We start from the raw sequence: 21,660 nt of genomic DNA on the forward strand, positions 1-21,660 counted from the left end.
TGTCAAATGACAAAATGTGTGGCAAAATGCATGTCTGCTAACTGCATTTGGGGTGCCATTAACAATTAATGGCACCTAAAAGCACATTGCGTATTTTGAAAGAATTTTACAGCAATTTGGAATTGTGGCAAGAATTGCGGAACTCTGCCAACAATTCTGCATTGTTCAGATGTGAATGGGTCCTAAAAGCAAAAAGGAAAATACATTATAACTATAGTGTGTGTGTGTGTGTGTGTATATATATATATATATATATATATATATATATATATATATATATATATATATATATATATATATATACACACACATAAACATATATAGTTATTTTCTATATCAATCTTTAAGCTTGCTATTGCTGATATTAGAAAGAAAGAAGCCTCCTTCCTCACATCACAGCATCTTTTCACCCATATTCTCCACCTCTGAGCTGGGGAATCTGGGAGGAGATATTTTGCAGAGATGGCCAGTAGGGATGAGCCGAACACCCCCCTGTTTGGTTCGCACCAGAACATGCGAACAGGCGAAAAATTTGTTCGAACATGCAAACACCTTTAAAGTCTATGGGACTCGAACATGAATAATCAAAAGTGCTAATTTTAAAGGCTTATATGCAAGTTATTGTCATAAAAAGTGTTTAGGGACCTGGGTCCTGCCCCAGGGGACATGGATCAATGCAAAAAAAAGTTTTAAAAACGGCCCTTTTTTTCGGGAGCAGTGATTTTAATAATGCTTAAAGTGAAACAATAAAAGTGTAATATCCCTTTAAATTTCATGCCTGGGGGGTGTCTATAGTATGCCTGTAAAGGGGCGCATGTTTCCCGTGTTTAGAACAGTCTGACAGCAAAATGACATTTCAAAGGAAAAAAAGTCATTTAAAACTACTCGCGGCTATTAATGAATTGTCGGTCCGACAATACACATAAAAGTTCATTGATAAAAACAGCATGGAAATTCCCCACAGGGGAACCCCGAACCAAAATAAAAAAAAAAATGCCGTGGGGGTCCCCCTAAATTCCATAGCAGGCCCTTCAGGTCTGGTATGGATATTAAGGGGAACCCCGGCCAAAATTTAAAAAAAAATGGTGTGGGGGTCCTCCTCAAAATCTATACCAGACCCTTATCCCAGCACGCAACCTGGCAGGCCGCAGGAAAAGAGGGGGGGACAAGAGAGTGCTCCCCCTTCTGAACCGTACCAGGCCACATGCTCTCAAAATTGGGAGGATGCTTTTGGGTAGCCCCCCAAAGCACCTTGTCCCCATGTTGATGGGGACAAGGGCCTCATCCCCACAACCCTTACCCGGTGGTTGTGGGGGTCTGCGGGTGGGGGGCTTATCAGAATCTGGAAGCCCCCTTTAACAAGGGGACCCCCAGATCCGGCCCCCCGATGTGAAATGGTACTACCATTTCACAAAAAAACTGTCAAAAATGTTAAAAATGACAAGAGACAGTTTTTGACAATTCCTTTATTTAAAGTCTTCTTTTTTCCATCTTCTATCTTCTTTCATCTATCTTCTTTCTTCTATCTTCCTTCGGTTTTTTCCTCCATCTTCTTCTGGTTCTTCCTCCGGTGTTCTCGTCTGGCGTCTTCTTCCCTTCTTCTTCTCGGGCCGCTCCACATCCATGATGGGAGGCTCCCTGGTGTGTGACGCTTCTCGTCTTCTGACGGTTCTTAAATAGCAGAGGGCGGGACCACCCATGACCCCGCCCCCCTCTGACACACGAGGACTTGACGGAGACTTCCCTGTGGCATGGCCCCGCCCTCCGTTATTTAAGAACCGTCAGAAGACGAGAAGCATCACACAGCGGGAGCCTCCCATCATGGATGCGGAGCGGCCCGAGAAGAAGAAGAGAAGAAGATGCCGCGGAGGATGATGCCAGACAAGAACACCGGAGGAAGAACCAGAAGAAGAAGAAGAAGAAGATGGAGGAAGAAACCGAAGGAAGATAGAAGAAAGAAGACAGAAGAAAGAAGATGGAAAAAAGAAGACTTTAAATAAAGAAATTGTCAAAAAACTGTCTCTTGTCATTTTTAACATTTTTGACAGTTTTTTTGTGAAATGGTAGGGGTACTTTTGTACCCCCTTACCATTTTACACAGGGGGGGGCGGGATCTGGGGGTTCCCTTGTTAAAGGGGGCTTCCAGATTCTGATAAGCCCCCGGCCCGCAGACTCCCACAACCACCGGGCAAGGGTTGTAGGGATGAGGCCCTTGTCCCCATCAACATGGGGACAAGGTGCTTTGGGGGGCTACCCCAAAGCACCCTCCAATGTTGAGGGCATGTGGCCTGGTCCAGTTCAGGAGGGGGGGCGCTCTCTCGTCCCCCCTCTTTTCCTGCGGCCTGCCAGGTTACGTGCTCGGATAAGGGTCTGGTATGGATTTTTGGGGGGACCCCACACCATTTTTTTTTTTTTTTTAATTTTGGCGCGGGGTTCCCCCTAAAATCCATACCAGACCTGAAGGGCCTGGTATGGAATTTAGGGGGACCCTCATGCCATTTTTTTTTTTGGTTCGGGGTTCCCCTGTGGGGAAATCCCATGCCGTTTTTATCAATGAACTTTTATGTGTATTGTCGGACCGACAATTCATTAATAGCCACGAGTAGTTTTAAATGACTTTTTTTTCCTTTGAAATGTCATTTTGCAGTCAGACTGTTCTAAACACGGGAAACATGCGCCCCTTTACAGGCATACTATAGACACTCCCCAGGTACGAAATTTAAAGGAATATTACACTTTTATTGTTTCACTTTAAGCATTATTAAAATCCCTGCTCCCCAAAAAATGGCTGTTTTTAAAACTTTTTTTTGCATTGATCCATGTCCCCTGGGGCAGGACCCAGGTCCCCAAACATTTTTTATGACAATACCATGCATATAAGCCTTTAAAATTAGCACTTTTGATTTCTCCCATAGACTTTAAAGGGTGTTCCACGGCTTTCGAATTTGCCACGAACACCCCAAATTGTTTGCTGTTCAGCGAACTGGCAAACAGCCGATGTTCAAGTCGAACATGAGTTCGACTCGAACTCGAAGCTCATCCCTAATGGCCAGTGAGATCTTCAGATCTCACCTTCATAAACTGTTCATCTGTGTAAAAGTGAATGACAGAAGGGTGTGTCCTGTGATGAGAAGTGAAGAACATGTTCTCCACTCCTCATCTCAGCTTCATAAACTGGTACACCTGAAAGATCAGCCGTGAGTATCAGGATCTCGGCTCTTCTCTGTTTGATAAACGTATACCTCAGGGAGGTTGTAATTTCCTTTTGTGTCATGGGAAATCTGATGCAAAAAGACATTTGTCTTGAATAAAAGTGGATGGAAAAGTATGTGTGTGTGTGTGTGTGTGTGTGTATGTGTAATATATATATATATATATATATATATATATATATATATATATATATATATATATTTTAAGGATTTAAGGATGAGCTCAGGCGTGTTCGCAAACAGCATGTGCAGAGCCCGCCAGGAAGTCGGCACTGAACAGCGCTAATCACAAGCAGTGAGACATTGTCCCAATGTGCGGCTGCAGTGATCAGGAAATATCTCACTGCCTATGATTAGCGCTGTGCAGTTCCGACTTCCTGGCCGGCTCTGCAAGTGCTGTATGTGAACACGCCTGAGCTCATCCTTAATAAATATATCTTTGATTTAGCTAAGAAGCAGTGTTATAGTTAAATATATAATATTGAAGTTATTTGGAGTACTGTTTATTTATTATTAAAGGTATTTTTATAGTGCTTACAATTTAGTAGACTTGCGCGCAACGGAAAATTTAATTTAGTTTCGATTCGTTGTCATTCGTAAAATACATAATTTCGTTCTCTTATATTCGTTATGTTACGTTAATATGTTTTCGGATAATTTGTTATTCTGTAGAGTGTCGATATTCGTTATACTGAATCTCGAATCATGTCGAATTAATTCGTTATATGCGCTATCATTTTGTTTGTATTCATTGAAATTCGATATTTATGTATGTATATATATATTCGTGATAATGATTCGTAGTTTGGATAGTCGTTTGTTTATTGAATCTTTTAACAAAAACAATGATAATATCTCTTCTCCTCTGCTAAAATACAATACAACACCCTTCTCACTCAGTTCTCAGGAATACACTTTGCCAGTAATCCAACCTCCAGCACAGAATTAATCAGCTGATTGGACTGTAAGATTTACTTTCAGTTGACCTTTTGTTTCATTAGATCTTTAACGAATTACCGAATCATGTCAAATTCATTTGTTATATACGCTATAATTTCTTTTGTATTAGTTGAAATTTGCTATTTTTTTATTAGGACAATCGGATGCATCCGAATGTCTGAAAGATGCAAAATTTGTCCGAATTTCCATTTGTTACGAAACAAATTGCACAAGCCTACAATTTAGTGCTTTACATATTGGTCATTACATCATATACTGTACATCAATCCCTGCCCTCAAGGAGCTTACAATCCCTATCTCACATGCATACATACATATCCTAGGGCCAGGGCAGCATCCTTGTTGGTTTTCATTTAATTTAGATTTGAACTAGGGAAACGTTATCTTTCATTTATATGTACTCTTTATTTAGTAAAGGACTTCATGATGGACTATAACATTTGCATTTACAACTTATTTCCCATTTCTTGCAATCCATGCTTAAAATTTTTCTTGGTGTGTTAGTAAATGGGGGCATGTTTGGACTAATCTATTTAAATCTCTCTTAACCATTTGTTAACCTCTGTAAATGTTCCATTAACTGTTAACTTCTAACCTTTCACCTTTCAGATTCTAATTCCTCTAATGTTGTTTTATTAAAACTCTATAAAGGGAACCCAGATAGTGAAAGACTGGCACTTGCCCGTCAGCGCATCCCCTACCGCCTGGGTCGTGTTGTAGACGAGTGGCTGCTAGACAAAGGTAATTTCTATGGGGACTGGGAAGTTAGCTTAAAATGGCAAAATGAGAAGGTGAAGAGAATTCTTAAAAGTAACACGCACTACGTATAGCGGTCACTTAATATGATTATCCCATTTTACTCCAGTTTTTATTTTTTCAGCTACTTTCATTACAGATGATTCTAGCATTATACATGATTTATAGTATGTAGAAAAGGATTTCTAAAGGCAGTTTGAAGAGATTTAGGTTTGAGTTCATATTTAAGAACTTAAATTATTTTGTTATAAACAAGATTCCTTGTTCTAGGGTTTATATGTTACACTCCTACCACTTTGCACTCTACCATCACTTTTGAAAAAAATATTAAATACTAATTTCAAATTCACTACAACAAAATTACCACTAAAAGACAAACACGTTTAAGGCAAAGAATTGATGAGTTGCCCCCTATATCCTTCAATAAAACACTAGGGGCTGTTGAAATTTTTTTTTTGGCATTGTTCAACAAGAGCAAGACAATAATTCACATTTTCTTCAGTGTTTCCACTGGTAAAACATTTGTGATGTCTTGTAAAACGTTAACGTATATTAAAGGTATTGGATTATTTAGGATTTCTATAAGAAAAACTCATGAATTGGGATTGTTTTTCTAGGACAGGTAAACATGAGATGTTAGGTTACATTTTCAGCAGATATACTGTAGTTGTTCAACTATCACCCCAATCCAATTCTTTTAGCCTTTTGATTTAAATAATTTCATATTATATTGTATCTGATTAACAGGATATTTTTTGAGGAATATAACTTTCACTGTAAATATATAAAAACCTTGTGAGCCGCTATATTAATCTAGTGGAGCTGCCAGCACTTCCTAAGCATGTGAAATGAACAAAAATAAAACGAAATAAGTGCAGCGCTAAATAAAATCTAAGAATATCCCTAGCGGGATATAAGGAGCATTAATGTACAGTAAACAATTCTAAATACATAAAAGTGCAATAAGTAGATTTTACAAAGTCTCCATAATCAAATCAAACAATATAATCTATAATAAAGTCTAATGTGCAAATTTTTCATATAATGCCCTTATATAAATCAAACAATAGTGAGAATATCGTACCAGTCCATTATATAATTTGTAAATGAATCAATCTCTCCTCAATCATTGACCAATTTGTGTGTTTCTCATAATCCTTGCGCTCTCTCCACCTGTTGCGCCCTCACCTTATAGGCTTTTTAACCACTTGAGCCCTGGAAGATTTACCCCCTTCCTGACCAGGGCACTTTTTACAATTTGGCACTGCTTTAACTGACAATTGTGCGGTCATGCAATGCTGTACCCAAATGAAATTTGCATCCTTTTTTTCCCACAAATAGAGCTTTCTTTTAGTAGTATTTGATCATCTCTGCGGTTTTATATTTTTTTGCGCTATAAACAAAAAAAGAGTGACAAGTTTGAAAAAAAATTTTTTTTTTTTTTTTTTACTTTCTGCTATAATAAATATCCCCATTAAAAAAAACAAAAAAAAATTTCTTCATCAGTTTAGGCCAATATGTATTCTTCTACATACTTCTGGTAAAAAAAAAAATTGCAATAAGCGTATATTGATTGGTTTGCGCAAAAGTTATAGCATCTACAAACTATGGGAAAGATTTATGGCATTTTTAAATTTTTTTCACAAGTAATGGCCGTGATCTGCTTTTTTGAGTGGTATTGCGACATTGCGACGGACAGATCTGACACTTTTGACACATTTTTGGGACCATTGACAATTATACAGTGATCAGTGCTATAAAAATGCAGTGATTACTGTGTTAATGTCATTGGCAGGGAAGGGGTTAACACTAGGGGGCGATCAAGGGGCTAAATGTGTGTTCTAACTGTATGGGGATAGGACTGAGTAAGAGAGGAGACATATCGCTATTCCTACTTACTAGGAACAACCGACATGTCTCCTCTCCTTTGACACCACTCGTGCATGTGTTCACGCTTGGCCAGTGGCGACCGCCGGCCACGCGCATCGGGTGCCCCACCGTGCAGCAGGTGCGCCCTCTGGTGGCTGAAAAGGGAAAGGACATACCCATACAAGATTTCGCCCAGGAGAGCCATTCTGCCGGAGTATATCTGCAAGAACCGGTCGGGAACCGGTTAAATATGCCTTTTGAAATGATTGATCCTCTGGAACGCTCCTTGTAATATCACTTTAGGTATTGAGCCTCCTTACTGCTGCCCATGAACTCCAATCACATCGTCCACATGCAAAGCCATCAAATCTTGCAATAGTGCTTTATCGTTTTAAAATATTTTATTCAAAAAAGCCATAAACAATATGCACTCACATTTTAAATAAACTTTAGCAGACCTGTGTGTATTTAATTTGTACCAGTGGTGCTATAACAAACGTATCACCTTTTACCTGGCTCTGAAGCCCTGGCTGTCATTACTCCCTCTGTCCGTTACACTTCCATTCAGGTCCCTCCTACTAGTTTTGTCACTCCTCGTGACATCCTCAGGGAGAAGAAGTCACGAGGCATGACTAACTAGTAGGACGGACCTGAGAGGCTGACGAACGTGGAACCAGGAAGGACTACTCAGAGTGTAACAGATGGAGGGAGCACTCATGGCTGGGGCTGCAGAGCCAGTTGAAAGATAATATGTTTGTCCTAGCACCACTGGTAAAAAATTAAATACACACAGGCCTGCTAAAGTTTTTCAAAATGAGAGTGCATATTGGTTATGGCTTTTTTGCATAAAATATTTTAAAGCGATAAAGCACTATAGCAAGATCTGATTGCTTTGCATGTGGTCGATGTGAATGGAGTTCACGGGCAGCAGTAAGGAGGCTCAATATCTAATGTGATCGTTGTGACTGGCGTTCACGGCAGGTTATAAGGAGAAAGCATATTACAAGGAGCGTTCCAGAGGATTAATCATTTCAAAAGGCATATTTAAAAAGCCTATAAGGTGAGGGCACAACTGGTGGAGGGAGCACAAGGATTATGTGCGACACACAAATTTGTGAATGATTGAGGAGAGATTGATTCATTTACAAATTATATAATGGACTGGTACGATATTCACACTATTGTTTGATTTATATAAGGACATTATATGAAAAATTTGCACATTGCACTTTATTATAAATTATATTGTTTGATTTATTTATGGACACTTTGTAAAATCTGCACATTGCAGTTTTATGTATTTAGAATTGTTTACAATAATGCACTTTATATCCCTCTAGGGATATTCTTAGATTTTATTTAGCGCTGCATTTATTTTGTTTTATAACTTTCACTGTGTTTAGGGCATTCATACTTTATATTTTTACAGGATTTACAGTATTTGCAGTGCTTTACAATATAAAAGGAGATAGTACAATTACAATACAATTCAAGACCAGACGTTTAGGGGGGCCCTGCTTGTGGAAGCTGACAATCTGAAATGGAAAAGCAAGTAATTCAAATGGGAATAACTGTGTGGGAATGAAAAGGAAAAATCAAGAAATCAAGGCAGTTTGGGGTAGAGCATTGGGTGGGATGGGATAGGCTCTGTAGAAGTCCTTGAGGCAAAAATTGGAGGATGTGACGGTGGGAGCTAGAGAGCATGAATAGCATGAGTAGCAAAGAGAATGGTTTGGGTGATATTTTGAGACACGATTTGTGATGCAGCTGGTGGCAGAGTTGTGGATGGTTAATAAAGCAATGTTTGTTTGTTTTTTTTTGCATGTTTATGAATGACCACATATCTGAACAACGGAAGTAGAATACTGTACATTCATATATAAATTGAAAACATTGCTTATAAAAAAACTTTAACTTGGACTCGACAAAATACCAGGTTGGCCTAATAATGAGCCCTGCAAGGAATCTATGTTTATCTTTCTCAAGCTCATCCACCACAGTAATCTACCACTGTAGCCCTGAAAATGTATTTGCAAGTTTCAAAAGTCAAAACTTGATCAAGGCTATTTGTTCTTCCTGTCACGCCTACATGAGGATATTCAAGCCTGTTGATTTGTGGCTCCATTAATGAGTGCAACATTGTGAGACCCCATACACTATGAGGAAGTGAGGAAATTAAGTTATGCGTGCTGTCAAGTGATTTAGGTAATTTGCCTAGCCCAAGAAAATATAGGTTTGCCATAAAAAGCAAAGGTTAGAGAAACTTGTTATTACTATTACAAGAAAAACAACTGGATCCTAAAAGGAGCAGAGATCATGCTCGGGGAACATTATAGCCAATTATCTTCAGGCTTCCCTCCCTCCCCAGTATACTGCCAATTGTTCCACTCATTTTACTGGATCTGTAGAAATCTTAAGGGTATCAAGGTAAGCTGATGATGAAAGAAAACAAAGGATTAATACAACTTATTAGTATTGTAGTTCCCAAGTGCATAATCAGAAATCACAGGGCCCCATAGCTAAAAGGGCATAGTGCGATCTCTATTTGCACCCCCTTAAGGTTGGAGGTCAGAAGTGGGCACAGATTAATGTACGCCTTTTTTGACCCCCTTAACATTGGTGGTCAGAGATGGACAGCCTCTAATGAATCTCTCTAAGGCCGTGGCCATGCATTATGCAATTTTCTTTCCCTAAACCACGGTTGAAGGAAAGAAAATTGCTTGATTCCCTCCTGCTGCGCAGTTGTATTCTGACAGTGGGAGGTTTCCCCTCCATGAGAATACAATGATCACTGCTGCCAGCTATAGTCAGCAGTAGTAATCAAAGAAAAAAAAAGACCTGACATGCTGATTCTACTGCAATTGATCAAAAAATCGACTTGTCCCAGTTCTTGCTAAACCGGACAAATTTCGATCAGCCTTTGGTTGGCTTTAGGCTCCAATGAATGAAATTAAGACCACTGCAATGGACTTTTAGTGTAAAAACTAAGTAAGCACACCCCACTATAAATGTGTTTTGCAGGGTTGAATTAATCTTTGAAGTGAATTTAAAATACAAATTAATATTTGTAAAATAATATGGTACACATAACAATACATTTAAAATCAGTCTTTGCAAAAAATTCCCAAACAGTGCTGGGACACAGCAGAGTGTGACTGTGTATGTATAGTAATCTCTACAAAAACTTTTGCTATGCAGTCAAAACTAGAAGACAGTACTCAAAAGGAGTGCTGAAAAATCCCTACGCAAGGTTGAAGCAAGAGCTCTGATAAAAAAGGGGGCAGGTCTTCAATTCCTTTTTCTCAGAGATCTCCTGCAGTAGGCATTGAATGGTATACATTGTTATGTATACCTTGTACAAGTATGCATTTGCATTCTATTTTTACTGTAATGATAAATACAACTTTTTAAACTCACTGATTGTGCAGTATGCAGGGCTTTTTTTCAGCAGGAACTAGGGGGAACTCAGTTCCACCACCTCTGGCTCAGGTCTTCTGCTCCCTGCACACCACTATCACTTGGTAACACTGAAGTCCAGCTTCTGCTTTAACAAGTGATAGCTTATCTCCCAGTAGCTCCCACAGGTCAGATCTCCTGCACAGATCCCACTGAGTGCCAGACAGGGACAAGGGAGATACAAAACAGGTGCCCAGGGTTCAGTGCAGTCATGGGCAGGAGAGGGTGCGTGGTAGACTGCACCCTCTGTGGTCTCCATTTTTTTTCCCTGGTGACCAGTTGTTAATGCTCCTATTGCATGATCTCTCTTGCAAGTGACTGTAGTATAGTATAGTATGCTGGGAGGTACTACAGCCGGATAGGTGCTTCAGCTTAATATTGCAACAAAGGTAAGACATATGACAGATGGTGGAGCTTTTAAGGAGGGGGGAGAAGATGAGGGCAGTGGAGAGAGGGGTTGTATGCAGGGGGAAGAGCTACTATTTGATGCCATTTGACAGGAATGTGCGTTTGGCGGGCATGGTTGAGTTCCTGCACCTTTTCTCTGGAAAAAAAAGCCCTGGCAGTATGGTTATCTAGTTACTATACTAGATATTTTCAGACAGCTGTATACACTTTCAGTAAATGCAAGCATCCTTTGTAAATATAATTGGAATATTCAAGTTTATTTACTTCTTATACATTTCCTAACAAGTTCTAGCCAGTCTAAAATGATGACTGCATTCCACACCTGCAGGGATAGCTACTCGAAGATTGACTTTTGTTGAAGAAGTTGGGTGCAAAATCGGCCGAACAGTGACTGCATCCAAACAGTCAGCATGGGAGATTTATTCATCTGTGGTGTTTAGCATTTAAAGAGGAATCCATAGATATGTCTCAAACTAAATGAGAGAAATTCAATTGTGTACAGCTAGCTTAAGCTGAAGTGGTTGGAACAGTGCCTCTCAACCCCTGAGATAGCAATACGAGTGATCTTTCAATGAGGGTGAATTGGATGAATATTGTAAGTGAGCAAATTTATACACTGAATGTATTCCCCTGGCCTGCAAATCACATAGCAACTGCAGGGGATGTAATCAGGGCCGTCTTTAATATTGATTGGACCCTGGGCAAACATTTTCTTGCCCCCCCCCCCATACAATTTTGCTCTCCACCTGCTCTGAGATATACAATAAATAGCAGCTAGACTTAAAATCAGTTTACTGTATCAGATCAGGCAGTGATTGCGATTGGTTGCCAGAGGTTACAGTGTATCATTACCGCTTACTGACTGGTTGCTAGAGGTTACAACACACATTACGGCTCACTGATTAGTTGCTAGATGTTACAGCACATGATTTCTGCTTGTTGATTGGTTGTTAGAGATTACAGTACCGTAATGCCCCGTACACAGGGTCGCACATTCTGACAACAAAATCCATGTTTTTTTTCCCGACGGGTGTTTGCTCAAACTTGTCTTGCATACACATGGTCACACAAAGTTGGTCGGAAATTGCGAACGTCAAGAACGCGGTGACGTACAACGAGCAGAGAAAAATGAAGTTCAATAGCCAGTGCGGCTCTTCTGCTTGATTCCGAGCATGCGTGGAACTTTGTGCGTCGGAATTGTGTACACATGATCGGAATTTGTTGTCGGAAAATTTGAGAACCAGCTCTCAAATTTTGTGTGACGTAAATTCCAATGTAAAATGTCCGATGGAGCCTACACACGGTCGGAATTTCCAACAATAAGCTCCCATCGAACATTTTCCATTGGAAAATCCGACTGTATGTACGGGGCATAATACTGCTCACTGATTGGTTGCTAGAGGTTACAGCATATCATCTCCTCACTGCAGGGGGCATGATATACATATGAATGCCACCTTTATTTACATATCTATGCCACCAGGTGAAGCTATTTACACATGAATGCCAGTTATTTACATATAAACACAGGGTCTGCAGGTGAGTCATCTGTATACAACAATAGGGCAGAGCTGGGCAGCATTAGTAGCTGCACTTCACACTGAGATATCAGGACACAGCAAGGGACTAAAACTTCAAGGGACAAGGGAATTTAAACTGGAATAGTTGGCAAGTATGAGGCAGCTGCTTTGGGCCCCACAACAATGACAGGGCCCAGGGCAGCTGCCCATTTTGCCCTGCCCTAAAGTCGGCCCTGGCTGTAATGACTTTAGTTGTACCCTTGGTAAGACCAGGTTCCTGGGCATATTTCAGAATCTCTCTTCCCTGCCCATGTACTAAATTATGCCCATGTGTTGTTTTCTTTTATCTAAAAGGACAGTCTAACCAGAAACATTTAAAAAGCTGTCAAGGCAAAGAAGTGCTTGGTGTATTTGGGTGACTATAACAAGGAAGAATTTAAAAGTAGAGATCACAGGGTTGGCCCCTTGGGTCTTGCTTTCCATTGAGATTGTAGAAGTTTATTATACCACTGAAACAACACAGTATTAAAGAAAAGTAAGCAGCGATATTTGATTTCCACCAACACAAAAGGTTGAAATGAAGGAACTAAAATGGGCTATACAGTATATATTGGCACCATGGAATTACACGCTAAAAGTTAAAACAAATTAAATATTTTTACAATTTAAAAAAAAAGTATTCAATTGTTATGTCTCCCTTCTTTCAAAAGAATCCCTAGACACTAGTATTGACTAGTGTTGGACAGTATATGGCCAGGTTAGGCAAAATGTACATGCCAGTCTTTGTTTTGCCAAAATATGCATGAAGAAAGAGTATGTAGAATATGTTTTAGCACAAGGGAATAACAACTAAGCGTGGATATGGTGTAGCTCTGTGAGCTATTTACCTCCCCCACAATTTTTCTCCCCTTCAACTTTTTATACAAGTTTACATACATTGTTTTCCCCTCCCTTTCATCCCAGTCGATCCTTGAATATGCCCAAGCGCTCGCCCTGAGGTGTACATGGCATAGCTGTTGTCTGTACAGGACTCTAATTCTGAGTGTGATGAGTATTATATCCACACATCTTTGATACATTATGCTTTTTTATGTAAGACAATATCTGAAAAAAATACCATGTATTCTAAAACATTTTCTTTCATCATGCATAGTTATATAGTTATTGTATCCACCCAAATCCTCCTGAGGAAGGGGTCATATCCTGTAAAATGTATCAAGGAAAGCCGGGATCCCTGTGACACAGACTGTGTTGTGAGAGTCCCTCCCACTATGTAAATGGGTTTAAAAAAGGACATAGGACTCTCAAAGAGTCAGTTTGAGGAGTGCCAACAGATGTTTTGTGAGCAGAGAAAACAGTGCCTTAAGTTTTCTCTAGATTTGGTACATCCGGATTAGGGCCAGGAGCTTGAAGGTCCTGAAGGGTGGTACAGAGCCTTCAGTTCTGTGCCCATGTTTTCCTGAAATTCTGCAGTTTGTGTGTCTAGGTGCACATAGTCGTTATAAACCAGATCTGAGCATGACTTAGGGCAGTTGCTGTTGTTTAGAGACAGAGTCCTGTCAGGAGAGCTGGGAGTTCCTGTTAGAGAATGCAACTCTTGTGAGGGGGGATTCCTTGCCCAAAGACTGGGAAATTCTGGACAGCTACAACAATCTGGGGGACCAAGAGGGTCTGGGAGACTAAAGAAACTGTGGAGGTTAGCAAGAGCAGGGGGTCGGAGGTAGTCCAAAAGTCTCTGGAGGAGTTGAGCAAGCTTAAGGGGGCTGGAGAACTCTATTGAGAGACCAGGAGTGGACCTGTTCACTAAGATAGTGTAACTGAGACTGAGCGAGCCAGGAAAGCCAGTATTAGCAGTAGCAGCGGTCATGCTGCCAAAGTGTAGCCAGGTGGCTTGATATTTTTTTTCATTATTTGTTGCTGAGTGAAGATCAAACCCCTGGATCCTGGATGGACCTTTTGATTTTTGTTTAATTAAAGTGGGCTACCAGGCGCTTAACTATAGTCCCTGTCTGCCATGGACTCACTGTACAAAACACTCCCAAAAGAGAGAAAAGTACCCCTATATAGCAGTGGCATTTTGCCTAACCTGTCCAAATACTGTGTCTAGGGATCTGTTCTGACAGTGTGATCTCTATAACTGATCCAGTTGTGGTGAGGTAGCTTAACTTACATTCTCAGTAGCTTTGCAGACAGTGACTCAATCCAAATGACATCTTGTAGATCATAGGAAAGCATTGATCCAAACTTGTGCAGATCATAACAGATGAACATCAGATAGGTAAAAATATCATAGTGTGTTAGCTTCAGCAGATTGCAATACATGTGATGAATGGAGGCTAGAGCATGAGGAAGAAGTGTAGAACTAAATATATAGGAAAAAGGGGGTAACTAATGCGCAAACCTAACTACACCAGAAAATAAAAGAGTAGCTGCCAACACGAAAGGTGTTCTCACACAGAATATCAAATTAATAAAAAAAGTATGTGGCGCTGACTCAACTGAATAACATATAAATGATAAAGGTGTGATCAATAGGTCTATATGTGCAATAAACAAACTATAAAGATAGCACTTCCGTGGCCATGCTACAGCTAAATAATGAATAATAAAGTGCAAATAATCTTCAACATGCGTAACAATATATAAATTCACATTGCAATAATAGCTTTTAAAGTGCAAAAATAAAGTGCAAAAAATGCTCCAAAGTGATAATAGTGCAATAATATAGTCCAGTACAATAAATCTCCAAATGACAGTTCATAGGGAAAAAAAAGTGCATGTGCAAAGCAACTAAAAAAGAATCCACTTCATCCAACTGATTTACCACCATCCGATGTGCGCCACTCATTTGCCCCAGCCTCTCGCCTCATAAAAAGACCCCTACAGGTCAAATCAGGCCTTTGTATAGATAAATGTTGGATCCTCAACAATCGATCGACTACCACAGATATCCACAACAATGCCGGTACCTAGGTGGGTTTCAGGCTCATCCAATGCAGTAGTAACATGCAATATAAAAGGGGGGCTCCATAGTGCAGTAATTCAAACCACTTTATTAAAAAACAAGTAGTAACTTACAGTTCAAAACACTCGGTACAGCTTAATAAACCAACTTCCAGTCTCGGCCACGACCGGAAGTGACGACACCTGGCTCCTCCCTGACGTGTTGCATCACTGAACCCGTGACTTCATCAAAGGGTATTGGAGTCGGATGTCCATTGCCGGTTTATATAGTGAGTTCCGCTGTCATAGCTCTCTCTGAGTTTACAATAGCGCACTATCAATATACTGGGAATCCTCTTACACAGTTCATAAAACACTTTTAAATGATAAAAATTGTATATTGTTTTTTGTATTTATAAAATAAAAAATAAAGTATTAAAAAAAAAAAATAAAAGATAAAAAACAAAGGCATAAAAATAATTAACCACTTGCCGCCCGCCATATAGCAAAATGATGGCTGCAAAGTAGTTTCAATATCCTGACTGGGCGTCATATGATGTCCTCAGGATATTAAGCCGCTGCGCGCCCCTGGGGGCTCGCATCGCGGCGATCATTGTTGCGGTGTGTCAGTCTGACACACCGCAACTCCGATCTAGGTAAAGAGTCTGACGGAGACTCTTTACCACGTGATCAGCCGTGTCCAATCATGGCTGATCACGATGTAAATAGGAAGAGCCGGTGATTGGCTTTTCCTCACTTGCGTCTGACAGACGAGAGTAGAGGAGAGCCGATCGGCTGCTCTCCCTACAGGGGGGGTCTGTGCTAATTGTTTAATAGCACAGCCCCCCTCGTATCCCACCCAGGACCACCAGGAAAGCCGCCCAGGACCACCAGGGAAGCCGCCCAGGACCACCAGGATGGCCATCCACACTGGACCACCAGGTATGCCCCCTAGACCCCCAGGGAAATACTAATCTGTGCCCAGGCAGCTACCAATCAATGCCCAGGCAGCTGCCAATCAGTGCCCACTCACAATGCCTACCACTGCCAGTGCCACCAGGGATGCCTATCAGTGCCCATCAGTGCCACATATCAGTGCCCAGCAGTGCCACCTATCAGTGCCCGGCAGTGCCGCCTATCAGTGCCCGGCAGTGCCGCCTATCAGTGCCACCCATAAGAACCCATCTTTGCAGCCTTTCAGTGCCCATCAATGTCGCCTATCAGTGCCCACCAGTGCCACCCATGAGTGGCCATCAGTGCCACCTATCAATGCCTATCAGTGCTGCATATCAGTGCCACCCATCAGTGCCGCCTACCAGTGCCCATCAGTGCCGCATATCAGTGCCCATCGTCAGTGCCCGCTCATTGGTGCCACCTCATCTGTGCCACCTTATCAGTGCCTGTCAGTGCCGCCTTATCAGTGCCCATCAGTGAAAGAGAAAACTTACCTATTTACAAAAATTTGTAACAGAAACAAAAGCAAAACTTTTATTTTTTTCAAAATTTTCGGTCTTTTTTTTATTTGTTTAGCAAAAAATAAAAACCGCAGAGGTGATCAAATACCACCAAAAGAAAGCTCTATTTGTGGGAACAAAATGATAACAATTTAGTTTGTGTACAGTGTTGTATGACCGGGCAATTGCCATTCAAACTGCGACAGCACTGAAAGCTTAAAATTGGTCTGGGCAGGAAGGTGTATAAGTGCCCTGTATTGAAGTGGTTAAGAACCATCTGAAAGATATGTATAATCCACCAATGGGCAACGCCATCTAGTGGTTATATCACATAAATTACCCATATTATTAAGGAACTCTTTAGTGACATCTAGTGGATAATTAAAAATAGGAAAGAGGAGTAACACTGACATAATGCAAACCAACGTACTATCCTATCTAAATTGAATGACAAATTAAAACAATTAAATATGGGCTCTTCATATATATATATATATATATATATATATATATATATATATATATATATATATAATCCTCCTACATAATTCATATAACACTTTTGAAGAGAAATAATATATTTAAGAACAATCTAATGAACAGACATAGTCCACTGATGGGCGCCGCCATCTAGTGGTTATACCACATAGATAAACCATCTTAAAGCGGGGTTCCACCCAAATTTTGAACAATATCTGTATGTATTCTCTTCCTTGCCTAGATGCTGACATGCCGTTTAAAAAAATTTAAATCGCCGTAATTACCTTTTATTTTTCTATTCTTCTTTGCACTTCCTGGTTCTCTTCCCGTGGGAGTAGGCGTGTTTCTAGCCTCTCCCAGGATGACACTGATCATGTGCGGGAATGAGCGGTGAATGCTGGGAGCACAGCATTCACCACATCCAGGAAATAAATGCTTGTGGGCTTCAAATGCCCACAATGAAGATGGAAACCGCCTGCAGTGAATAATATAAGTTATTCTTTCCGACGAAATCTGACACAGGCGGACATATTACACACAATATGTGAGTATGTAATGCTGAGAAGAAAAGTTTGTGAATTAACTCAAAAAAAAAAAAAAAAACGATAGATAGGTGGACCCCCGCTTTAATGAGAAAATCTCTAGTGGATAATTTCAAAAATAAGAAATAAGAAAACAGATGTCACTGATATAATAAAGACCGACGTACCAGAATCCTAGTCCTCTCAACATATGAATGAATAAAGATCACTATAGGACTCTTCACTTGGGTGGGACAGATATTAAGATAGATACATAACTCATAACACACACCACTGTCTAGTGGCTAGTAAAGCCTGAATTAACCCTCTAAAAACGTAAGGATGAGTAATAAATAATCAAGGGAGGGAAAGAACAAAATTAAAAATTAGATATAAAACAGTTCAAATCGAACTTAACGTTATGTCCCAATAGTGCTAAAGTGAGTAGCTCATGTATCCAGCGAGAATCTGATTGGCTCAATTTGATAATTGTATTGTCCCCCCCTCCAATGGGGTTTATACTTTTCTATCTCGCATACCATCAAAGATGAGGGATCCCTATTATAGTACTGTGCATAATGTCTCGATAGGCTATGTTTAACAAATCCATTCTTTATATTCTGCACATGCTCTCTCAATCTTTTCCATAGTTCTCTTTTAGTCCTCCCAATAAACTGAATCCGGCAAGATGGTTTACCTTTTAGAATGTCCTTGCTGGATTCATTATATTGTGAGAACCAAAAGAGAACTATGATGCACAGTACCACAATAGGGATCCCTCATCTTTGATGGTATGCGAGATAGAAAAGTATAAACCCCATTGGAGGGGGGACAATAAAATTATCAAATTGAGCCAGAGTCTCTCTGGATACATGAGCTACTCACTTTAGCACCATTGGGACATAACGTTGAGTTCCATGTGAACTATTTTATATCCAATTTTTAATTTTGTTCTTTCTCTCCCTCGATTATTTATTACTCATCCTCACCTTATTAGAGGTGTTTTTCTGTCAATATGGGGTGCTGTGCGTACATTAATGAGGAAAAAAAATTAACGTAATTGATTTTAGCAAATGGCTGCAATATAACAAAGAGTGAAAAATTTAAGGGGGTCGGAATACTTTCCGTCCCCACTGTATGTGGAATAACCACTAGATGGCGGCGCCCATCAGTGAATTATTCCTGCTCATTAGATTGTTCTCAAATATATTATTTCTCTTCAAAAGTATTATATGAATTATGTAGGAGGATTCCATATATATATATATATATATATATATATATATATATATATATATATATATATATATATATATATATATATATATATATATATATATATATATATAATGTGTGTGTGTGTGTGTGTGGAGCCCGACACTATTTAGATAGTGTCACGGAATGTCCCACACTCCACTTGAGTGCTTCCGTCAGTATACCACTTCCTCCCAGTCTGGATACAGATATCCGATATTCCAACCGCTCATAAGCACAAAACAAGGCGACACTTGTTTCACTGCTAACATGGACTGTTTTATTATCACACATGGACACAATAGATAAAATAACTCAGAGACGCTCCCCCCCCACCCTTGGAAAAGAGGGCAGGTTAAACTGTCCAAAGACAATGGACACACAGGTCAGGTGTGTTCAAACTTCTCCTCAGTAAACAGTCTTATTAGCAGGGGGCTGCTGGAGGAATCCCCCCTCCCTTTACTGAGATACACATCCAAAATGATCACAGCAAAGAGTCCACAACAGAATGAGACAACATACAATATATACAAGATTGAGTATGACCAGTACAGATCAGACCGGATTTCTCATTCACCTCACAAAGAGCATTGTTCCCTTGAAAATCCAGGGTCCATAATCAAAAGGCAAGAGGCTTGCATTCAGTCCTCTCCAAAAGCCTCTCTCCTGGCTAGATCTGTCACATTTCTCCCCTTTCGGCAGGAGACTAACACAGGAGGAGACCCCAGACGGGTTGACTCCGAAGTTAGTCCATAGTTCCAGTTCTCTACTGCCTGTACCCACACAGTACCCCAAACAAATTGTTCCAAACAAAGCATTACTCACTCAGCCAACCTCTGCCTCTCTCAGAGAACATATCCGCCGCTGGGGAGAGGCCTGGACTGGCCCTTCTCCCTGGAGTCCTTTCTGCCGCTGGAGAGAAGACAGGGGGACTGGGCTCACGCCGTCATGCTGCTGGGGATCTGGGCCGACTACCCAGCATCCCTGGGGTATACAGGTGGGAACTGAAGCCCCATCCACCGACACCAGATCAAGCTGCAGTTGTGAGGTGACGACTGCATTCTCTCCTTGGATTCTGATCAGAGCTCGCGATAGACTGCCACCTCCTCACCCTTGGGCCTCCACAATTGCTGCAGGTGTGGGGCAGAGGTCTTGGGTCCTCTGTCCGGTGGCCAGTACTTCTGCTGGGGGTTTGCTAGGTGGTTCCTCCTCTACAGAAATGTCTATTAAATCCCCAGTCTCTGGAATTGGTAAAAGTGTGGGACAGAGGTCTTGGACCCTCTGTTCAGATACCAGATCTTCAGCTGGAGAAGTTTGTTGTAACTCCATAGATGCTGCTGGCAGAAAATCACATGTCCCTGTCAGTGTTGTGGGAGAAAGGCTGACTACCTCTTCTCTCAAGAAGGCCAAAGCCACTGTTGGTGCTGAGCAGAGCACAGTGAACTTTGGCCCTGATAGCAGCTCTTCTGATGGAGACTCATCAGGTTGTTCTTCCTCAGCAGAAAAGTCTATCAAATCCCCTGTCTCTGCAACTGATGTCTAGGGATAGGAGTTCACCATCTCTTGTCCATGGAACCCAGAAGATGCTATCAGTGCTGGGCAGAGGTTAGCAGAGCTCTGCCCTGTTGTCAGCACTTCAGGTTTGGGGATGGCAATCTCCAGATTTTCCACTGCCGATTCTCTGGCATGCTGCTGAACGTGCTCTAGCAGTTTCCTGTATGCCCTTTCCAGATGCCGTTCCTTCCTTAGCAAATGGTCCAGATCAGGTTTGAGCTCTGAGACCCCTGCAAGACCGAGCATAGCCTCTCTATATTCTCGCAGGTCCTCAAGGGTAGGTTCCCCTTCATCGCCAAACACAAAACTATCTGTAAGGCTCTCCCACAGCAATCCAGGGCCTCCAAAGTCATATCCCTCTGGAGAGAATTCTGTTGTCTCCCCTAAATATCCCTCCTCTGCGTGCCATTGTAGAGCCCGATAACGATTGTCCAGCTCTATCTCCTGCTGGACCAGCCTGTCCAACGCAGTCACCCATTGCTCCTGGGGCCGCTCACCCAGGAATGCCATCCGCAATGCCCGTTGGTCACTGGCCCGTTGCTCTTGGGTCGGAAAGCACTTGCCCTGTTTTATACCAGCGAGCTGGAGGGCTCCAATCCAGAGCTCCACCCGAATTTGCTGCCTAAGCTCCAGGTATTCATCCTCAGACACAGTCCTGGTGTATGCTGAAAGGACGATCTGCAGCAGCCCCGGGAATTCTGATGCCAGGTCCATATCTCTGCTGGGGTGACCGAAGTCTGCTATCCTGATCTTGGATCAAGGTGGAAGTTTGGATGTCCCAGACTGCAGGAAGCGTCCCGCTGCTTGCCACCAATGTCACGGAACGTCCCACACTCCACTTGAGTGCTTCCGTCAGTATACCACTTCCTCCCAGTCTGGATACAGATATTCGATATTCCAACCGCTCATAAGCACAAAACAAGGCGACACTTGTTTCACTGCTAACATGGACTGTTTTATTATCACACATGGACACAACAGATAAAATAACTCAGAGACTCTTCCCCCCCACCCTTGGAAAAGAGGGCGGGTTAAACTGTCCAAAGACAATGGACACACAGGTCAGGTGTGTTCAAACTTCTCCTCAGTAAACAGTCTTATCAGCAGGGGGCTGCTGGAGGAACCCCCCCTCCCTTTACAGAGATACACATCCCAAATGATCACAGCAAAGAGTCCACAACAGAATGAGACAGCATACAATATATACAAGATTGAGTATGACCAGTACAGATCAGACCGGATTTCTCATTCACCTCACAAAGAGCATTGTTCC

General features: G+C 41.3%; 1 protein-coding gene across 29 annotated transcripts in view; it reads left to right on the forward strand.

The window, feature by feature from the left end:
• Positions 1 to 21,660, forward strand: part of NRXN2 (neurexin 2) — a 3,426,600-nt gene that overhangs the window by 3,104,423 nt on the left and 300,517 nt on the right. For 16 of the 29 annotated variants that reach the window (XM_073605072.1, XM_073605074.1, XM_073605073.1 and 13 more), the window contains one exon: positions 4,782 to 4,913. The exons of 5 other annotated variants lie outside the window; for them this stretch is intronic. In XM_073605072.1, coding sequence (XP_073461173.1) covers positions 4,782 to 4,913 — 132 coding nt within the window. The remainder of the gene's footprint in view (positions 1 to 4,781; positions 4,914 to 21,660) is intronic. 8 more of the 29 variants (XM_073605085.1, XM_073605095.1, XM_073605090.1 and 5 more) reach the window with 1 other exon arrangement.

This window comes from Aquarana catesbeiana, linkage group LG11 (assembly GCF_042186555.1).
Source record: "Aquarana catesbeiana isolate 2022-GZ linkage group LG11, ASM4218655v1, whole genome shotgun sequence".
Lineage (NCBI taxonomy): Eukaryota > Metazoa > Chordata > Amphibia > Anura > Ranidae > Aquarana > Aquarana catesbeiana.